The sequence below is a fragment of the Haliotis asinina genome, chromosome 6 (genome assembly GCF_037392515.1).
Source record: "Haliotis asinina isolate JCU_RB_2024 chromosome 6, JCU_Hal_asi_v2, whole genome shotgun sequence".
Classification (NCBI taxonomy): domain Eukaryota; kingdom Metazoa; phylum Mollusca; class Gastropoda; order Lepetellida; family Haliotidae; genus Haliotis; species Haliotis asinina.
Window position 1 is genome coordinate 37693389 of NC_090285.1, and position 19369 is coordinate 37712757.

Consider the following 19369-nt stretch of genomic DNA (forward strand, 5'->3'; position numbering starts at 1 on the left):
ACAATGAAAGATTTAGCTATAGATGTGGGGGAAAAAATCATTCGTTTAACTACAGTATTTCATCACAGATTATATAATAAATATCAGACATATTTCGCATTTTTGTAATTAGGCCACACTAACTTATTCTTTGTTATACAGACGATTGTTCTCAGAAAACTTGAATCCTGGAGGGGAAAAAATGTATTAAAAAAGTACCAGAGTAATAGTCCCATTAAATACTGACAACTTTTAACTTTTGGCTGTTTATGAAGCACACATGGGTCAAAGAGCAATATAGAAATAACTTTTCTTGTAAACTTACCCTTTGGGTCAATAAAAACGTTAGGATTTTAGTTTTTGAGTAGGGAAACTTCAGTTCTATTTTTTTTTTCTTATTCTTGAAAAAAATACGAGAGGTGGACCTGTAAAACAAGAAATAGAATTGGTCTGGCCTTACTTTGAATTTGAAAGTCTAAATTATTTAAGAGACAGACAGTGCAAACTGATCTTGTTAGTTATTTGATAAGACCAAGATGCTGCTAATCTTCAATCTCTGTAAGAAGAAAGACTATGATTTTATCTAAAACATGCCAAAGACCCTTCCAACTTTGAATGAATTACCAATAAATTATTCATATTGGACATTTCAAAAGATATTGATTTCTTACTTTTATGACATTTATCTCTTGTCTGCCACTCTGTAGCAATTATGACGCTGACAAAAATGATGTTCACTTGAATAATTGAAGTCATAGACTCAATAACTTGTAAAACTGGAAACTGAATATTAAAGTATTGCCCTTTCACCTGCAGGTCAAGATCACAGTCAGTTTTCATGAAAGTTAAAAGTAGCCACCCTGTAATAAAAGAAAACAAAAACAGCACATATGCACAACCAGGTAAAACACTAACAGCAACAATGATGAAAGATCACAGTTAGGAAATGGGATAATAGTTAACATGGAATATATATATATATATATATATATATGTGTGTGTGTGTATCACACTTGGCACTGTTCAAGAATTGATGACTAAGCTGCATTTTCAAACTTGAACACTATTGAATACACATAGCCTGTGACCTCGTTGAATCGCGGTACCTAATATATCAGTAATCGAAAATGAAATTCTGAACTTATGAGGCCTATTTTATTGTAAAATCCGATTAACATGACACTTAATCAACACATCTGTGAAAAAATTATTATTTTAACTGTGATAGTGTTTCAGCGAAAGCCATTAGACGAACAGAGCCGATTAACATTTAGAAACGGAGAGAACTCCATCGGATCACGGTGAACACTAAAATTCATTCCGCTGGAGACAAACATAGCTTATGACATCACTTATCCTTTATTTTTGGCAACAAGGATATACAGATGACGTAGTTCAGATGAAGTCTGGGAAGGGTCAAGTATGAAACGTATATATTACAGCAGGTATTTCATGGATGGGGGTCAGACAGATTCCAGAGTTTAATGTTAATAATTCTGCTGGATAAAACTTACGGGGATTCGATACATCCTGCTGGTTCTAAAAAAGTGAACAAACCACTGACATTTAAGGCTAAGAAGCGTGTTTAACACGCAAAACCGGAAATAGCAATCTGCAGCAATACCATGAACGCCGCAATACAACGAGGTCCAAGTATACACAGAAAAACAAATGAAATGCAAGTTTATATAAGATGAATTTTTGTAAAAGTAAATGTTCATTTTCATGTCTTCTTATTTTAAAATGGACTAAAAAGTTGCATTTCTTTTGCTCTTTAGTATATTTCACAAACCTGAAAGCTCATAAACATATCTGTATGCATATTTCTATCAAACAGCCACATTCCTAGTTCACAGCAGAAGATAACAAAGCCATGTAGGTAACTGCAATGGTAGATATCTGTTGGGAACAAATATATAAAAGAAGTTCCTGTGGAAACACAAAATTAATTTTCAAAAATGCCAGGTCATGAAAAAGAACAACTTGATCTACTAGTATCAATCCAAGTTTGGATGGAATATTGTATGATTTTCAAGATCTACTCCAGAAAACAACTGTATTTATTAACATTTTTATGCAAGGTTTTGAATTCAAAAAAAGAAATGTTTCCAAAATCCCCAAATTTCTTAAAAAGCACCAATTCATTGCATGATCTTTCAATGTGCCAAGTTCAGTGAAGAGATTTTGCACAATTTTCAAGATCTGGTCTTGGATCTTGCAAATATGGACAATATTCTATACCATTCAAAAAAGAAGGGGATATTGGATTTACAGGTTAAAATACAAATGATGAAGCCAAGGAGGAAACAGATGAAAAGAGAAATTAAGGGAAATTGTGACAGTTTATTCCATTCCTTTGGAAATGTTTCATCTGTTTGGTTATATATTACTTATTCTCATTGGCTAGTTTGTGAATGGCATATTTCCACAAGGTTACACCTATTGTAATATTACGTTATTGCAATTAGTAATATTTTAACAAAGTGTCAACTATTATAATACTATTGCAAGAATGTCATTTATTGCAATATTATTGCTATAACAGATATACTACAAACTTTTCTTTAAAAGGCTTCAGTTTTTACAAAAGTATTATTATTTCAATACTGTTTGAAAATGTCACACCTACTGAAATATAATGCTGAAACCATATTAATAATTGTCATAAGTATAAGACTGATATCAACAGGTGCTCCTGTCTTGTCATGCAAATGTCTGACGAATCATTTGAAAATGCAGCTAACAGATCCAGCACATATAATGAACAAAAGCATTTTGCTATTCATATTTCAAGAGCATTTATGATAAAGACAAATGACTGACAAAGTTGTATCACAGACAGAAGGCTTCCACCGGGCTTATGTCACCCTGTGAGAACAACAAACAACAATCGGAACATCACAACCATATGTGTTTCAAAACAGCAAGGTTTGTTTCAAGAATGAGAGTGCCACCACAATGAAGAATTTCTGCAAAGAAATGATAAGTGGTTCTGGGAGATTGGTTTGGGTTGGCCACACTCAGCAATATTCCAGCTATATGGTGGCGATGGTTCTGAGACAAAAGATACATAGTTGCACTAGTGCATCGTGATTTGCACAATGCAAATGACAATGCAGTTGACAATGCAATACATCATACGATTTTCTGTAATTATACAAGACAATACCCTTAATCAAATAAATTTCTTGCTACATTTTTTCAATCATGAATGGCACACATAACCCACAAGTCAAACATAGTGAACTGCATTTGATGTTTAGTACCGAAACAGTTGTACATTGAAACAGCATCAAGGTGGTCAGAGCTTTATCCAGTGAAACTGGCTAGATAGAAGACAGGTATTTAGGGCTTGGTATCTTGAATACCATGAGTCCAGCTGCACATTATGTGACTCAAGGGGTAAGAAGACCATCAGAACTGATTAACCTTACAAGAAGTAACAACTGGTTTTCTAATGATTAAATGCTGATTATACTATTATCATTAATGTAAAATTCCTCTAGAAATAAATACATGGAATGACACAAGTAACCATAATATTTCATTCAATTTAACATTCAATTTTTTTAAACATTATTGTTTCTGCAATTTTTCTTTAATGTATGTCAGAATTAATAATCACAGATATTTATACCTGACAAGCTTATCACGCTTAAACTGTTCTGAATGGTTTTTTCTTCCTTCATTTGCTATGAATCAATAGAGCAGTAATTCTCAAATTTACTTTACTAATTCATGTGATTATAATTCCATACAAAAAGTATTGATCAATGCGAATAACATCCTAATTATTGCTGCAGTACAGTATAATACATTTTAAAGTAGCTGAAATTATTCTCAATATATGTACCATGAATAAGCTATCTCTATAATTAATAAAATATTACCTACAAACTGAAGAAAAGGTAGTCCTATACAGCTCACTGACTGCATCCTAATAGGACTGTATGACTACTAACACTTGATAAATGCCATTATCATTACTAGATGTAGTGTGAATTTGAATGCTGTATATCTTATTATAAATGCATGGTATTATATTTACAGATTCACAATATAAAATCAAAGTATAACAGAGGTAAAGTATCAAATCTAACAGTGGTTTTAAAAATATAAAAAAATCATATTAAAAAGTTCTCAAATCAGATCCTGTTATTGATTTTTTTAAGACGGTTTCAAGATAGATAACAACAATATCCTCGTACATGATATAAACATATACTGAAAGAAACAAATACAGGAACACAATTATTGCAGTCTTCTGCCCTATCAGACATAAATACCTAGGGTCATGGAACAAGACTGACGTGCTGTTTTAGAAATTACTGAACACTGACTATGACTGACCTTGACATTAAAGCACAACAACTGCTAAGAATCTCTATCACAGACTTGCCATTTAGGGACCGTTCATAATTTGTCACTAGGGGGGCGATGAGGATTTTTACATTTTTTCTGTACAAATCTGGTAGCCCCCCCCCCCCCCCCTTCAATACTTGGGACAAAACAAATAGCCCCCCTACGCGTTCTATGTACAAAACACATGACCCCCAACAGACACACACTTAAAATAATAAATTAAAAGCAGAATAGCTGACCGCCCCTATATTCCATATATTCAAAATGAATGACCCCCTCTGAAAATCCTCATCGCACCCCCTGGTGATAAATTATGAATGGTCCCTTAGTGCTGAGATCACTCATCACGATATGCAATGATCTCACATGTATTCACCATGTGGTATCAGACAACAGTTTGTGCTGAAACTTCTGGTCAAGTGATGATGAAGGCACTATAAATCTGCAGCAAGCCGCCAAACAAGATGAGGAGGATGTTCTTATCTGTTGAGTTAAGAAAATGCAAAAATCAGTATTATGAAACTTAGGCCAGTCACACAATCACAATGCTCCACCATGGTAACATTATCTTGACATACTTGTAAAGCAATGTAATTTAATGGTTTGAAAAAAACCTACTTTTCATTTTCCATTCAACATTCCAACAGAGACATATAAAGGTTAATGCATTAATTAATTCAGCTGTTAATGAACAGATTTTATGGTACATGTTCCTTTCTAGAATGCTTGATTGGATACACCAAAGGTGGATTCAAGGGATCCAAAAGGGGTTTCAGGGGGGTCCCCCCATCTTGGCTCCTCTTTGAAAATGACTTATGACAACATTGAAGATTCCATCATGTGTGTTGGCTGAGCCATGGGGGCATGGGTTCAGAGGGTTTGAACCTGCTCCCCCTTTCAATAATCCTGGATCCACCCATGTACACATGAAAGTTTTCATGAATACATGACACATCCCATAGTTTGTCTCACAATCTTGGACCCTCAAATTAAAAAGTTGTTTAAAAAATGATCCTTAATATTTTTTTGAGAGGCATTTCTCACCTAGAGAGACATTTTTGATGAAGATTATTACATATATATCTGTTGTCATTTTTCACTATTTTTCATGAGGGGAAACAGGTGTGCGAGTTGCTCATGTGAAAATCAAATTTCACCACACATGCTTGTTGATTACCTGACTGTTCTAATAGTAAGTGGTCCTCCATTGTAAAAACTTAGCAAAAAGTGACAACAAAATAGTGTTTGTTTCTTAAATGTTGACATAACAGAGCCAAATTTGGTTTTGTTGCAATTATCAGACTTCATGTTAGTGAGATATTCATCAGTCTCAAATGAAACCAAAGACACTGTGATCTACATTCTGTCTTATAAGTGAACTGATTTCAACCGGATAATAACAAATAAGACAATCCCTACAACACTAAACCAATTTAAACTCCCCCTAACACCCATTAATAAAATATTGACGAGAACGTATCAAGTTTGATTCATTACATAACACATCCAGTTCAAAAATACCCGCATCACGATTAAAGATTTATTGCCCTGAGATTTATAGGCTCCAGCAAAGCAGTAGCTACGATCGGAACACTGTTTACCAGGCGATGAAGCTGCCATTCTCAATGTTGCCAGATCACAATTATGACAGCTTTACAATGCTGAAATCTGCACTGTTTAGCCAAGCAGGTGATTATTTTCTCGTAAATCATCCCCAAATGTCACAATAGCCAATTGATTTTTGTTGCTTGTAAACAGCATGTGCTCCTTAAGGAGAAATCTGTTTCACCTTGGTGAAAGGCGATTGTATCGTCTGTGATAGTGTCAGTGCAGTTGATCTCAACATATGCTTCATTTTACATGTAGCAACCAGCTCATGGTTCAATACTGCAATCACAGTCCACCAATGACAAATGATGTTTCTAATTCAGCCAAGGTATGCTGGTGCAGTAGGTTATAGTCTTTTCGCTCTGTTATATTTGTATCTTACGGTCTGATGATTGTGTACATGTATATATTTTGTAAGTCGATCAAAACTTTTAGCAAATTAACGCTCATGAAATTCTTAATATTGCTTGTTCCTTTAATGCCACATTCAGTGATGCATGAGCATTGATTAATGCTTTTGGGATATTTGTCAAGAAAGGAAATTATCAGTAGAAGTAGTTACAGTGTCAACAGAATTAAATATGCTTATTAATAGTGCCAAGATAATTATTTACACCTTCTATGCAATTGATTTCTGCAATATTCACAAGAAAACAGGACTGTTGTGTAAATTTTCCTTACAGTTAAGGACAGTCTAAGTAAACGTATCCTCAGTACTTTTTGTTACACTCCACTACTGAGTCTTAACAAAAACCTTATGGGAGGTCGCATCAGGTAACCTTTGAGATTGACCAATCAAAACACAGCTTTCCAAAACGCGAAAGCGGACATTCGCACATACCTTTTGCACTTTTTTTCTTGAAAAGATTCGTGCCCAAATGATTCTAACGCTATTTGGCGTACGCTTGCTTCAGGGTGATGCACACAGCGTACATTATGACCATGACAATGGTGAGTAAAAAGTCGCTCAGAAAGTAGTATTTTTGGCAGTATTCAAGGCTGTCATCTTGCGGAAATATTAACTAATGATAACCATGTCAACAGACACCGCAAAGCGTATATACTGCAGATCAAATAACTGTGTTATATGCAGATTTTTGTTTGTGGAGAGATCTGTGTCAGTGACCTGAGTATTTTGAAAGTCCCTCCGATCCCTAAATAGTAGCCGTTGTCTGATTGGTTAAATCTATTTAACCGTTTGATTGGATGGTCATTAGTCGCTAAAAGGTTACCTTTCACAGTAGTTCAAATATTGTTTGCATTCGATTATGAGAAATTGTGATCGATTGCTTGATCATTTAGTCACTCCGTCCAGTAGTTCAAATATTGTTTGCGTTCGATTATGAGAAATTGTGATCGATTGCTTGATCATTTAGTCACTCCGTCCAGTCTACCACTATCAACAATGCTGCAGCTATATTGTTGATTGGTGTCATTCAGCACCAAACATTCTGGCACATCTGTGCATGCCATGTGCTTTCACTCGACAGAGAGTCAACCAGGGAGAACAGGTGGCGCTCTCCCATATACTTCCGGTCATGCGCAATTCTTGGAGAAGCATGTAAACATCCGCCTCTCAGGTACCTCACGCTAGGTAACAATATAGTGGTGGTCTGTAAATTATGATGTCTGCGAAAGACAATCCAGTTATCAGCGGCATATGAACATCGACCTACACAACTGGGAACCAGATGACATACATGTATTAACCAAGTCAGCGACCATCTTTAATGACAAGCATGGGTTGCTGAAGATCAATTCTAACCTCAATCTTCATGAGTGTGGATGATGCAAATACAACACTTTTCATGATAAAACATAAAAATCATAGAACTGCCTAAATAATTTGGTGACATTCTTCTTAAAACACAAATTACTTCTAAAACTGGATCATTCTTGAAGTCATTCCAATAGCGTTGTCCAATAACTTTGTCTGACTTACAACTTGTAGTGACATACACAACTTTCAACAGCATCTTGTTCTCGACATTTGCCTCTTTGCTGCCTGTGTATTGGCCTGTGTGGACCAATAAACACTGATAACTTGCCCAACTATTCACAATGTTGTCCACTTGGCTGAGAATCAGCTGGATTTCAATGGTAGTGATAAGTACATACCCACACAAAATACTGTCAAATCTGGAAATTAATGTGGACATTTCAGCCACTTTAAATAATAAAGGAAAACACCTCACCCACCAGTGAACCTGAATAAAGATGTCAGTGATCAGATGACTGACCTCAATGATTGTTTGGTCAGATAGTCAAAGAATATGAAGTGACTCTTAGTCACGATTTGAGTTGTTTTTTAACTAAATTTTTATTCAACTGCTTAACAAAAACTTTGAATACAAAGTTAATAAAAACAACAATAAAAAAGATGAATAATAAAATTAAACAGTTAAAGCTTATAATGGTCCATGAGGCCTAAAATACCGAATACGATACGATACGATTAGCTATTTGTATAGCACCGATATCCAGTTAGTTTAACTGCTCAAAGGCATCTACCAACGGATTCATGGGTTCTTTCAAGTACACAGTGTTGTGTACTGCACACACCAAGTAACGTGTGTCTGTCTATCTAACTTCCCTTCATGATATTCCTCCTATCTTCAGATCTGGACTTAACTGGGCACCCAGCTGAAAAGAATGTCACAATAGTTGTTTTTTCTTTCATAAAAAGAACTGATAATTATCAGCATTGTTTGTTGCTTAATTGTGCCAAACCCCAGCCAAATGATGGCAGTATGTCAATATATAAGGCCAGACCATACAATTCAGCAATGAATCAATCATGCCAGTCACCAAGCCTGACGACTGGTTCCACTAGGTCACCTCAAGTCATCACGTCACCTTCTGGGACCTTTATTCTTACTTGAACTTCTGACGGGAACGTTCACCAAAGCGTTGTTTTGCGTTATTGCTTAAAGAGTATCATCATATTTTCTGGACTTCCCGACAAATTTGGTCAATATCACTTGTATTTTGATTCATTGTGATTATTTTTTACCACACATGTAAGTGTTTACATTTTGTAGGTTTTGCATCTTTCCAAACAAACAGAATAGACATATAAAAAGTTGACATGAATGACAATTTCAGAACAAGAATTTCAAATATCAAATCTGCTATATGAGAAGTAAACATTATACATGTTTATAACCAACAACATGATTTATTTGGAAACAATACAAAATGATTCAAATAGCCAGGTAAAAACATCTGTAAAAACATATACAAGAAAGAGGCTAGTCTGAAATACATAGTTGTCTATGAAGCTCTGTTGACAGCAATACCTCTAAGCGACCACAACAACGAATGTTGACACATCATGTTCCTGGTCTCACAACGTAAAGTCAATACATCCTGTCCAAACACTTGACCTGTTGACATACTGGTCAAAACAAGACACATATGGCAGGTCAGTGCTGTACAGAGTGAGTGTGTGAATGAGTGAGTAGGTGAATGGTTTGTGTGAGTGATTGGGTGGTCGGATGGGTGGTTTGAGTGAGTGAGAGAAGCTTTATGCTGCTTTTATCAATAATAAAGCAATTCATCTCACAAAAATGTCATGCTTAACAAATATTGACTCATGTCCATCAAATCAAATTCCCTTCAAATAATTAGTCTGTGGATGTGTAAATTTGGCTTTACGTCACTTTTAGCAATATTCCTGCAATTTCAGGGTGACACAAGAACTCTTCACACAATGTACCCATGTGGGGAATCAAACCCAGGTCTTTGGTGTGACGAGCTAACGCTTCAACAACTAGGCTACCCCTAAGTCCCCTATCCTTCAAAACCTACAGACTTCAAGAAAACTTATATTTGATGTATATTTGATGCAACGGCCAACTGACAACCAAAACACTGGGACCAAGCTTTTACTTCAAGACAAACATAAGTAAGACCATCTATGTTCAACCCAATGGTGCGAGACTCTACGTGACATGGTATTTCTTCTCTGCTTGCAAGCAGGTCCACCTCAGTGGCCATAAGCACCAAAGGTATGTTCTTGAAGTTATGATTTGGCAATGGTAGACAAACTTGGATTAGTAAATGAATGTGAAGACCATGCCTTGAGATTATTGAAGTTCTCTTCAAAGAGTCATTCAACTCATTCACTCAGGTACATTTACACCTTATATAGTGATTGATCTTTTATATGTGAATTATAATTTCACAAACCCTCCTGAACAGACATTCCACTCTTGCCTGTACATACCACTCAACAATGTTAAGGATCATGACATGACAGATTAACTGAAGAATGAAAGAACCAGGTGGTACTTAACTTTGAGTACGTGAAGGGATAATCCTCCGATTACCAAAGCAATATTTCATGACTATATTTCTCCAACACTGAGTCCTGCCTAAAAGGTAAAAGTAGGCAATCTCGGTGCATGGCATAGTACAGATTTTATCAGAATCTGTTCTTGTGGTGTAAAATGACTTGCTCACGTCACAATCTATTACACACTTGACATGTGATATTTTAAACACTTCTGAAATTGAAATCTGTATTTGCAATATGAATGTAACTCAAGCTCTGCCTAATGCCTCTGGATATTGACAAACATAAATTTCAGATTAGTCAAACCACCAAGACATTAAGTGGAATTACCAAAGAAAAGTTATTAGCCATTTATGTTTTACTTGGAGTCTAAAAAACAGGGTGGGGTGAAATTGAATTTATGTAAAACAATTTTTTCAAATACAAATTTACTTTATAGCAAGATTCACACATGTAAGTGACTGTATGTACAAGTGTGAAATTGTGGTCTTAAAGCTAGCCCACTGAGTGATTGAATGAGTTTGGTGTTATATATATAAGTAATGACATTCATGGCACCAAATTCCTGACAAGAAATATACCATTCCTGTAATAAAAGAATTACTAAATTTTACAGTTTAGTACACTAAACCATTTCATTACTTAACAGAAGCTTCATATTTCCCTTGAAAATAGTAATCAGTGGTCTTCTTAAGACCTAAGGTCCTAGAGGTCAAGGTCAAATCATGCAGTCAGTACAGAGTGAGTAGGTGGGTGGTAGGTAGGTAGGTGGGTGAGTGAGTGAGTTTTTAGCAATATTTCTGCAATATCAGAGCAGGGAACAACAGAAATGTGCTTCACACATTGTATCCATGTGAAGAATCAAATCCCAATCCTCAGCGTGGATACCCTGCAGGACAATGTGTCTCATATACCAACAGCATGAGTATTTAGTCAAGCCTAAAATATGAAGGACAGTTCTATGGCTATACAACTTCTTTATTACAATATCTGCAAGTTTCGGTACAGATGCTAACACCTTCAAGCAAGCAACATCAAACAAGTGATCTCACATATTGTTAAAAAGCTGTATCCCTTTGTTCATCCCACCAAGTGCTAAATGCTACTTAAAGAAGACAGTTTCATCCGTAAGTAGCTTTTTTCCCCACCAAACTTCAGACAAGAATGAGGGAGTATAGTCTTATGCCACTTCTAGCGATTTTCCAGCAATATCTCAGCTGAGGATACCAGAAATGGGCTTCGGAAATTCAGAGAAGAAGAAATCAAGTAGCAGAGATAGTAGATGAATTTGATTCCTAAGGCTAAACTGCACACGAGTTACTGTCACTCGTACAGCAAGTGTCACAAGGTCAATTTGATTCTTTCTACACCCATCCAGTACAGCCCTTGAGAACCTACAGTAAACCACCAACCCTTTCCTCCTCAGCTGATGCTCTTTCCAATACACCATGAAGACTGTTACTTACATGGAATATTTTAAATATTCAACAAGTGGTACAAATGGGCAGTTTTTCATCAAACTATTTGTCACACTGCCTCCTTATAATAAACTGTAAAATTAATGGTTTTAATTTCTAAGTATTTCATTCCTGTTTTGAAGGACCGGAAATTTAGGAAAAATTGATTACAAAAATAGAAATGTATTTGTTAAATGTATCGTTCATAGCATCCTTGTCACCGACAACACCTTTCAATATTATCAAGTCTACACCCATGAAGATCTGCGTTATCTTCAGCAACCCATGCTTGTAGTAAGAAGTCACTAATGAGACTGGTGGTCAGGCTTGCTGACTTGGTTGACACATGTCATCATATCCTAGTTGTTAAGATTGATGCTCATGCTATTGATCACTGAGTTGTCTGGTCCAGACTCGATTATTTACATGCAGCCTCCATATAGCTGGAATATTGCCATAAAACTAAAACCAACCAGCCAACAACTAAGCCTGGAGAGAAAGATCACATGGAAACAAAAATATGAAATACATATTTCCCCTTTACTTTCTCTAAGTAAAAAGGTTTTCAAAATAATGAAATGAATGACATGTAGTTAAATTTTATCTTTCACAGAACATATCAAAGCTCATATTCTAACACTGTTTCACAAAGGAACTTTGAAAAATACTCTAAAAATGTGTGTTATGGTATGTTATGTCCTTCAAAAGAAAACATCTAACCCTGTATATCTCTTTATAGGACATGAGAAGGCATACATAGAAAGACAGATTCAAAACAAGATATTCTGTTACCCATGAATTGAAGTTCAAAAGTGTGAAGTACCTAAGATAGCAGTTGCACTAACTCAAGAGATTTACTGATAGTGCTTGACATACAACCACGACATTCTAAGCAAATGAATGAAAACTAAAATATACTCATGGAAAGAAATAAGGGAACACATGAAAATACAAACATTCCTTTTATTCTTTTCCAGGTTTCTTCACAAGGTATGTATTTCACTGTGGGTTAAATTCTGAACATAAATAAAGGAACACTTGTACTTTCATACGTTCCCTTATTTCTTTTCAAAAGTATGTTTAATAACATATCTTAATATATTGATAATATATTGAGTATATAGTAATAACTTCGAGCAGATGGCCATTAAAGGGCCTGTTTTATTCTCAACAAAAAATACACAGAATATACTGAACAACAAAGGTTACGGATCATAAATATATTTAGGGTTAATTTTTTGACTATGCAGTGAAGACTAAATGTACAATATTACACACAAAAAATCCTTTAAAATATTCATGATCCAATTTTAATTTGTTCAGTATGTAAGAAAACAAATACCCAATTCCTTCAGGCATTTTTTAAATCAATCATTCATTTATTTTTAAAAGTAATGCTTTTTTTAGCCTAATCTCCTATTTTGTCAAAGTTATTTGAACATTTTCAAAAAAAAGTTAACTTTTCCTTAATGTCAACTTTAGCATGCTCCAGTCCAAGTTTAATCTGTGCCATGTGACTATCAAATCAATAGAAATCAAAATACATCAAGACCTATTCTGTACATCTTACACTGTACACAAGAGATATAAGTACTTATCAAGTACACCGATAAGAAACTGCTGTGTCACACCACAACGGACTAACTACACTTTGCATAAAGATTGTCCCATGCTTGCCTCATGTAGAGTCAGATATAAGCCTCATGGATATAATCATACCTTTGTATAGAATTATCCTAAGATATGTGAGTATGCATAGGCTGTTAAAGGGGATTAGGCCCAGACAATGTGGCAGCCCCAGCCAAGTTAGACTGAGGTCCAGAAAAACACAATTTTATGTCAGCTATCTTGGGATATAAGCATCAAGTTGGTAAAAATTACCATTTCAACCATGACACTGTTTGTAACGCTGTCTGCTGAGAACGGGTGTAACACTGATACTAGTCCCCTTTTGAAACTATTCTCTGTGTTGATGAGGTGATATCAATATAATTGCATCTCACTCCTGTGTGTGAGTGAGTATGGTTTTTAAGCTACTTTTAGGAATAATCCAACAATATCACAGCAATGGACACTGAAAATGGGTTTCCCACATTGTACCTAAGTGGAGAATCAACCCTGGTCATCTGATTGTTTCTTCTTATTTAGATTGATGGGAGGGCAGCTTTACGAAGCAGGGGACACTGTAATAGCTGTTATAAAGAAGCATAATAAAAGAGCGAGGTTGGATCAACCCTTATTAGTGCAAAAGAGTGGAAGGCATCTCCACCACTTGTAAGGAAAAGAGATAGTTTCCAAAAAGCAGTTTTACAATTTATTGTTTCTAATAAATAATACAAACACTTTCCATGGCCACTGCCTTCCTCGACTAGACAATCATTACAATGTGCAGGGCTGTTCCTTCATTACTGGCTTGAAGGAAGTCACTGATAGTCTGCACTATTTTAGTTTATTATCAAACTATATCAGTCTGTGATGCTAGTCCTGGTAACCTGTTTACAAGATGACTCATAAGTGCACAGATTTACACAGTGTGATCAACATTGTTTATGTTTATAATTACAAAATTGTAAAACCATTTTTAAGTCAAACTCTTAAGTTGTTATCTTCAAGGAACTGCATTACATATGCATGTTACTATTAGTGTATTGATAAGTATAAGTTATAACAAGGCTGAAATAGTGCCAACGTAACTACAAATATTAAGGTATCATTCATAATTTTTGGATGGGGGGAATGATGGTTATTTATATGGAGAAGCATGTACAATGTGAATAACACCCACTAAAATCTATGTATGATGCAAGTGACACCCATGCATGTCATGTCAATGACACCACCACCCCCTCCTCTCACATAACTTTTAAGCATAATATTTTAATATTTTTATGCACAAAATTGATAACCCTCTTGTCAAAATTGATGACACCACCCCTAGTAACCTCCCAAGAGCAATATGTGTGACACTCCCAGACTCCACCCTTGAAATCATCATCACTCCCCTAGTTATATATTATAATTATGAACTGTCCCTACATCATATATGCACATGATATGAAAAAAGACTCACCATCAGTTCATCAAGAACCATCCAAGTTCTTCAAGGGTCCCCATATTTGTGGTGCCTCACTAGCAGCTCCTCCTGTTTTCCCTGAAGGCTCCTTGAGAAGCTTCTGAGTCTCACGAATGATTAACCGAGCATCCAGAGATGTGGCACTTGCTTTCCTTGTGACCTCACTGAAAGGAAACACTAAATAAAAATCCCCTATGATCGCCTTCGGTCCTTTAGGAACAGGAGGTTTGGTCAGGCCAAAATGATTTTTGCCAGTGCGAAGGGCTGGCTTCCTAGTTCCATTGAATTGTTTCTGTGAAGTAGACGCTGGACCTGAATTGAGAGACCGCACATTATTCCTACCCACTGTCACACTTTTGTGAATTTGAGATGTGTCTGAAACAGATATCTGTGACCTTCTACGTCTTACACTGAATTTTGTGGGCGTAGGAGAGCTGGTGGTTGTTTGGCTGGCATCATCTGTCTCAGGTGAGTTTCCAAATTGTTCAAAATTGTTCGCTGTGCCAATGAACGCATTACGTCCCACTTTTGTAACTGTTGTCAGCTGAGACACACTCTTAAAGGAGCTTCGGTTGCTTTTCTTGACACTTAATGCATATCCATACCTTTTCACAGAAGGCTTTCTTTGGAGACTTGCAGTCCTTTTTGGACTCTTTTGATTCCCTGTAGTTTCAGAGGCAGAATCAGATGGAAGAACCAATGGTGGGATGCTATCTCTTGAGTTCCGACCTTGTCTTGACATTAAATCTGAATTTTCACTGCATCCAGAGAAGCTGGACACTCCACTGTCTGATATTGAGGAACCTTTACTGTGGACCTTGTGTAGCTTGTATCCTGATTTCTTGGCCGAAGCATGATCTGACCTGGCTGACCTAGGGTCTTGTATGCTGCCATCTCTTGTTCTGGAATCCGAAACACTGGAAGAACTCTTTGGAAGACTAGTATCAGATTTGCCATTTTTCAAAGTCTCGGGTGCTTTTGTGTCATCCTTTTCATCATTATCTGAAGGATACCCTTCATCGTCAAAATGTTGAACCAAAGGGAGGCCAAATATTGGTCGACTGACTTCTTCATCCCCATCAGCCATACACATGAACCCAGAACTTCTGTTGTTGTCACCACTGGTATCAAGATCACCTTTGGCAGAAGTCTTCCTGCTGCTGTTTGGAAGTGACGGAAACTTGTGAACACTGCTTCCTCTGCTTAATCTACTCACTGAAGAATTTCGGTCAGAGATGAGACTTGTATGGCTTTTACTACTTTGACGACGATGAAACGCTTCACCGCCACGCTCCATGTCAGAATCTTTAAAGTTCATCATGTCCATGAGGTCGTGAAGCAAAGGCTTTTTCACAAGGATGTCTGCCTGGCAATCAGAGCTTAGAGACGGGCTGAAGTTGACCTCAAGGAGCCAGGGTTTCAAGTTTTCATCAATAAGGATATCAAATCCATACATTTCAAAGCAGTTGTCAACCTTGGACACCATTGGTGCTTGTGTCAGGAGTGTTAGAATTACAATATTGGTAATCCTCTTCCACATCTTCTCGTCCTTGATGTTGTTCTGATGGAAGTAGTAGCGAAGTTGGTTCAATGTCCACTTGCATCCTGGTCCCACTCTTTCTTTATCAGTACTATAGCTTGGGCTGTGCTTGTTGATAGAAGTGTTGGTTAAATGTGCAAAGACATTGCTGATATTATTGAGATCAAACTTTTCTGTGCTGAATCTGACAATCCCTTCCTGGTATATATACACAGACAATGGATGGAAGGATGGAACTGCAACATAAATCCTCATATCAAATTTGTACCCAGATATAAGAAGAGGGTTGGCGATGTATCGCTGAACCACAGCATTGTAATCGTATTGTAATTCGGACAGTTCTCTGAAAAGAAAAATTCCCCTTCCACGGGACAAGTCGGCAGGTTTGCATATCCACAAAAGAGTCTTTGGATCAGCACTCTGCTTCAATTTGCTATACTCTGCTACATATCTGGTGTAGTCATTGGGTAAATTGAAAGCAATCGGACTAAAATTGAACACACCTGCCCCATACACACCTCTCATACGTTTCAGATTCCTTGCCAGGGAATCTTTCTTCGTAATGCCTGTGGACTTGGGATAGTGATTCAACCGTTGCCATGGCATCAGCTGTTCATAATCACAGGCTCTGAATCTGGATGTCCTCCACCAGATATTCCAGTCGTATTCATCCTGAGAACTCTCCTCATAATCCACCCAGCCCTTCTCAAGAAACACTTGGTGGAGGAGATCAGGGCCTTGTCCGTCATTGACTCGGAACACAATTGCCTTCTTATCCATGATGAAATCTTGTAAGGTGTGTTCAGATTATCCTTGAGGACTTATGCATATGCATCCTACGATCTGGTTTCCATACGGTGAGTACATGATATAAGGAGTTAACCTTCCACAACATGTAAGATGGCACACGTTGGAGTGCATGATCTGTGAAGAGGAACAACAAAATACATGCTTGTCAAGTTGTCTCAAAAGTAAAGGAAGGGGTCACTCACAATAATTTAATAAGTTTTAGTCAAGTTTTTGTTTCTACAAAAGCCAATGTCAAATCTGAAATGTATATTACTGTGGTGTACACAGAGAATACCCGTAAGTGAGTTTAGTTTTACACTGTTTAAGCAATATTCCAGTAATATCCAGAAATATCCTTCAAGGGTGACCCTTGTGTGGAATCGAACCCAGGCCTTTGATGTCACAAAGCAAATGCCTTGCCCACTAGGCTACCCTGCCACCCCTGGTGCAAACAAGGAATACCGGTATTTGACTTGAATGTGTCACACAAAGCTAAATATCATTTTACAAGCTCAAGGAATTAAGAACAAAGGTCTCCTAGAAACATTCCTTGATACATAATATAAACATTATTGCTTATCATATTAAAAAACTAGCTCCCTTCTAAAATTACTTGACTAAAATTCAGTTAAAAAATGTCTATGATACTTAAGACAGCACAAACTATGTGGATATTGATCTATACTAGTTTGCAATTAAATATTTAAAAGCAACATTCATAATATATTCAAATATATGTAAATAACCCAGAACAGTTACAACAGAACTGAAACACAACAATTCCCTCAGCATTTTGGTTTACTCAGTCCTCTTCAACTTTTTTTCAGTGCTCAAAATATCCATGATCACTTTGCCAAAAGAATTATCATGTATAGAAACAAAATACATATGACGTTCAATGCATATATGACGTTCAGTATCCTTAACACTTGCTTTTCACACAGTTTGGGCAAAAGAGAATTCGTTCTTCTAACTGCACAACCATGATACTCACATTTATACATTGCATCAATCAAAATTTCATATTCTGGGGTTCATAAATGTTTTTTCAAAGCCCCTTGCCACAGGGCAAGTGACCTTAAGAAAAAAACTTGTCCTGACTAACTTTCCACTTGCACTGATTTTTATGACATAATTATGATGATGAAATTATGAAACAATACATCAACATGGTATCTGATGTTAATGTTTACTGTACTATTTATTGAAAAGTGATATTTAGCCAAGAAAGATAACCCTACTTTACTACCATTGCGAAATTTTATAGCTACACTTTGAGCAGATATGAAACGAAATCCAAGTTTATTTGCAGTTTGAAATTATCTAATAGCCCACAGGCAAATAAGATACCATTGTTTGATTGTCTGAAATGAAAACTGACTTGTCATGGGAGTCTGCGATGATTTTTAAACCCTTGATATTTTTCATAAAATATGAAACATTTTCTGAATTCTATTCCACACTTAAATGCAATCCAATAGTAACACAAAATATCAACAGTGAACAAGAAACCATCTGCACCAAATAATGATTTTCACAATTACATGCATATTTCTTTCTTATTAATAAAATCCCGAAAGGGAGTTTTCACAAAAAAAAGGTGAACCTCAATATAATAATTTCAATATATATATATATATTCAAACTTTTACCAGAGTGATTTATTTGGTCCTAGCAATGCTACTTCAAAATAACTGACAATTGAATTTGATACATAAAAATGAGAAATTCCTTTTATAAGAAATGATTTATGGAGAAGCTATCTTGTTATCAGCTAAGGTAAGTGTAGTGAGCCTACCACAGTGTTTACAAGTCCTCTCCAATACAAATAAAAACCTGTGTCCCCAAACAGTTCCAAGCAAGTTCAATGTGACTGTTCTGACGCATTTACAAACCATATATCAAACGATGGAAACCCTGTGAACATAGACTGTTTGAAAATGAAACCGGACCTGAACAATGGAAAATACACTCAAACTGTAGGTTTCAATGCCAGAATAAATTGTGCTAAACAGTTTGCCTTGGAGATCTATCAGCTCATGCAGGTAATTATACTGCATGGCTGGATAATGGCTTCTGAACACGCCATCAACTCAGCGTGTATAATAGGGCAGTCCTCGCAATGACTGTTGGAATAGAAATTTGTTTTTGAATAGCTTTCCTTTAGAAATGGCTATTTTTCTATTGATTATAATGGATCTCTGGACACATACATAGCTGGAATTCTTTTGAATGGCAAACAGCCAAATTTAGTTAAAAACTAA

General features: G+C 36.2%; 1 protein-coding gene across 1 annotated transcript; it reads right to left on the reverse strand.

The window, feature by feature from the left end:
- Nucleotides 1-14783: 14783 nt before the first annotated feature.
- Nucleotides 14784-17096, reverse strand: LOC137287598 (uncharacterized). The gene has a single exon (XM_067819971.1). It carries the CDS (start codon nt 17094-17096, stop codon nt 14784-14786), a length of 2313 nt encoding a protein of 770 aa, XP_067676072.1.
- Between the last annotated feature and the right edge of the window lie 2273 nt (nt 17097-19369).

Bases quoted from the DNA above. Each gene is read 5' to 3' on its own strand.
- LOC137287598 (XM_067819971.1), bottom strand. From the start codon at position 17,096: ATGGATAAGAAGGCAATTGTGTTCCGAGTCAATGACGGACAAGGCCCT.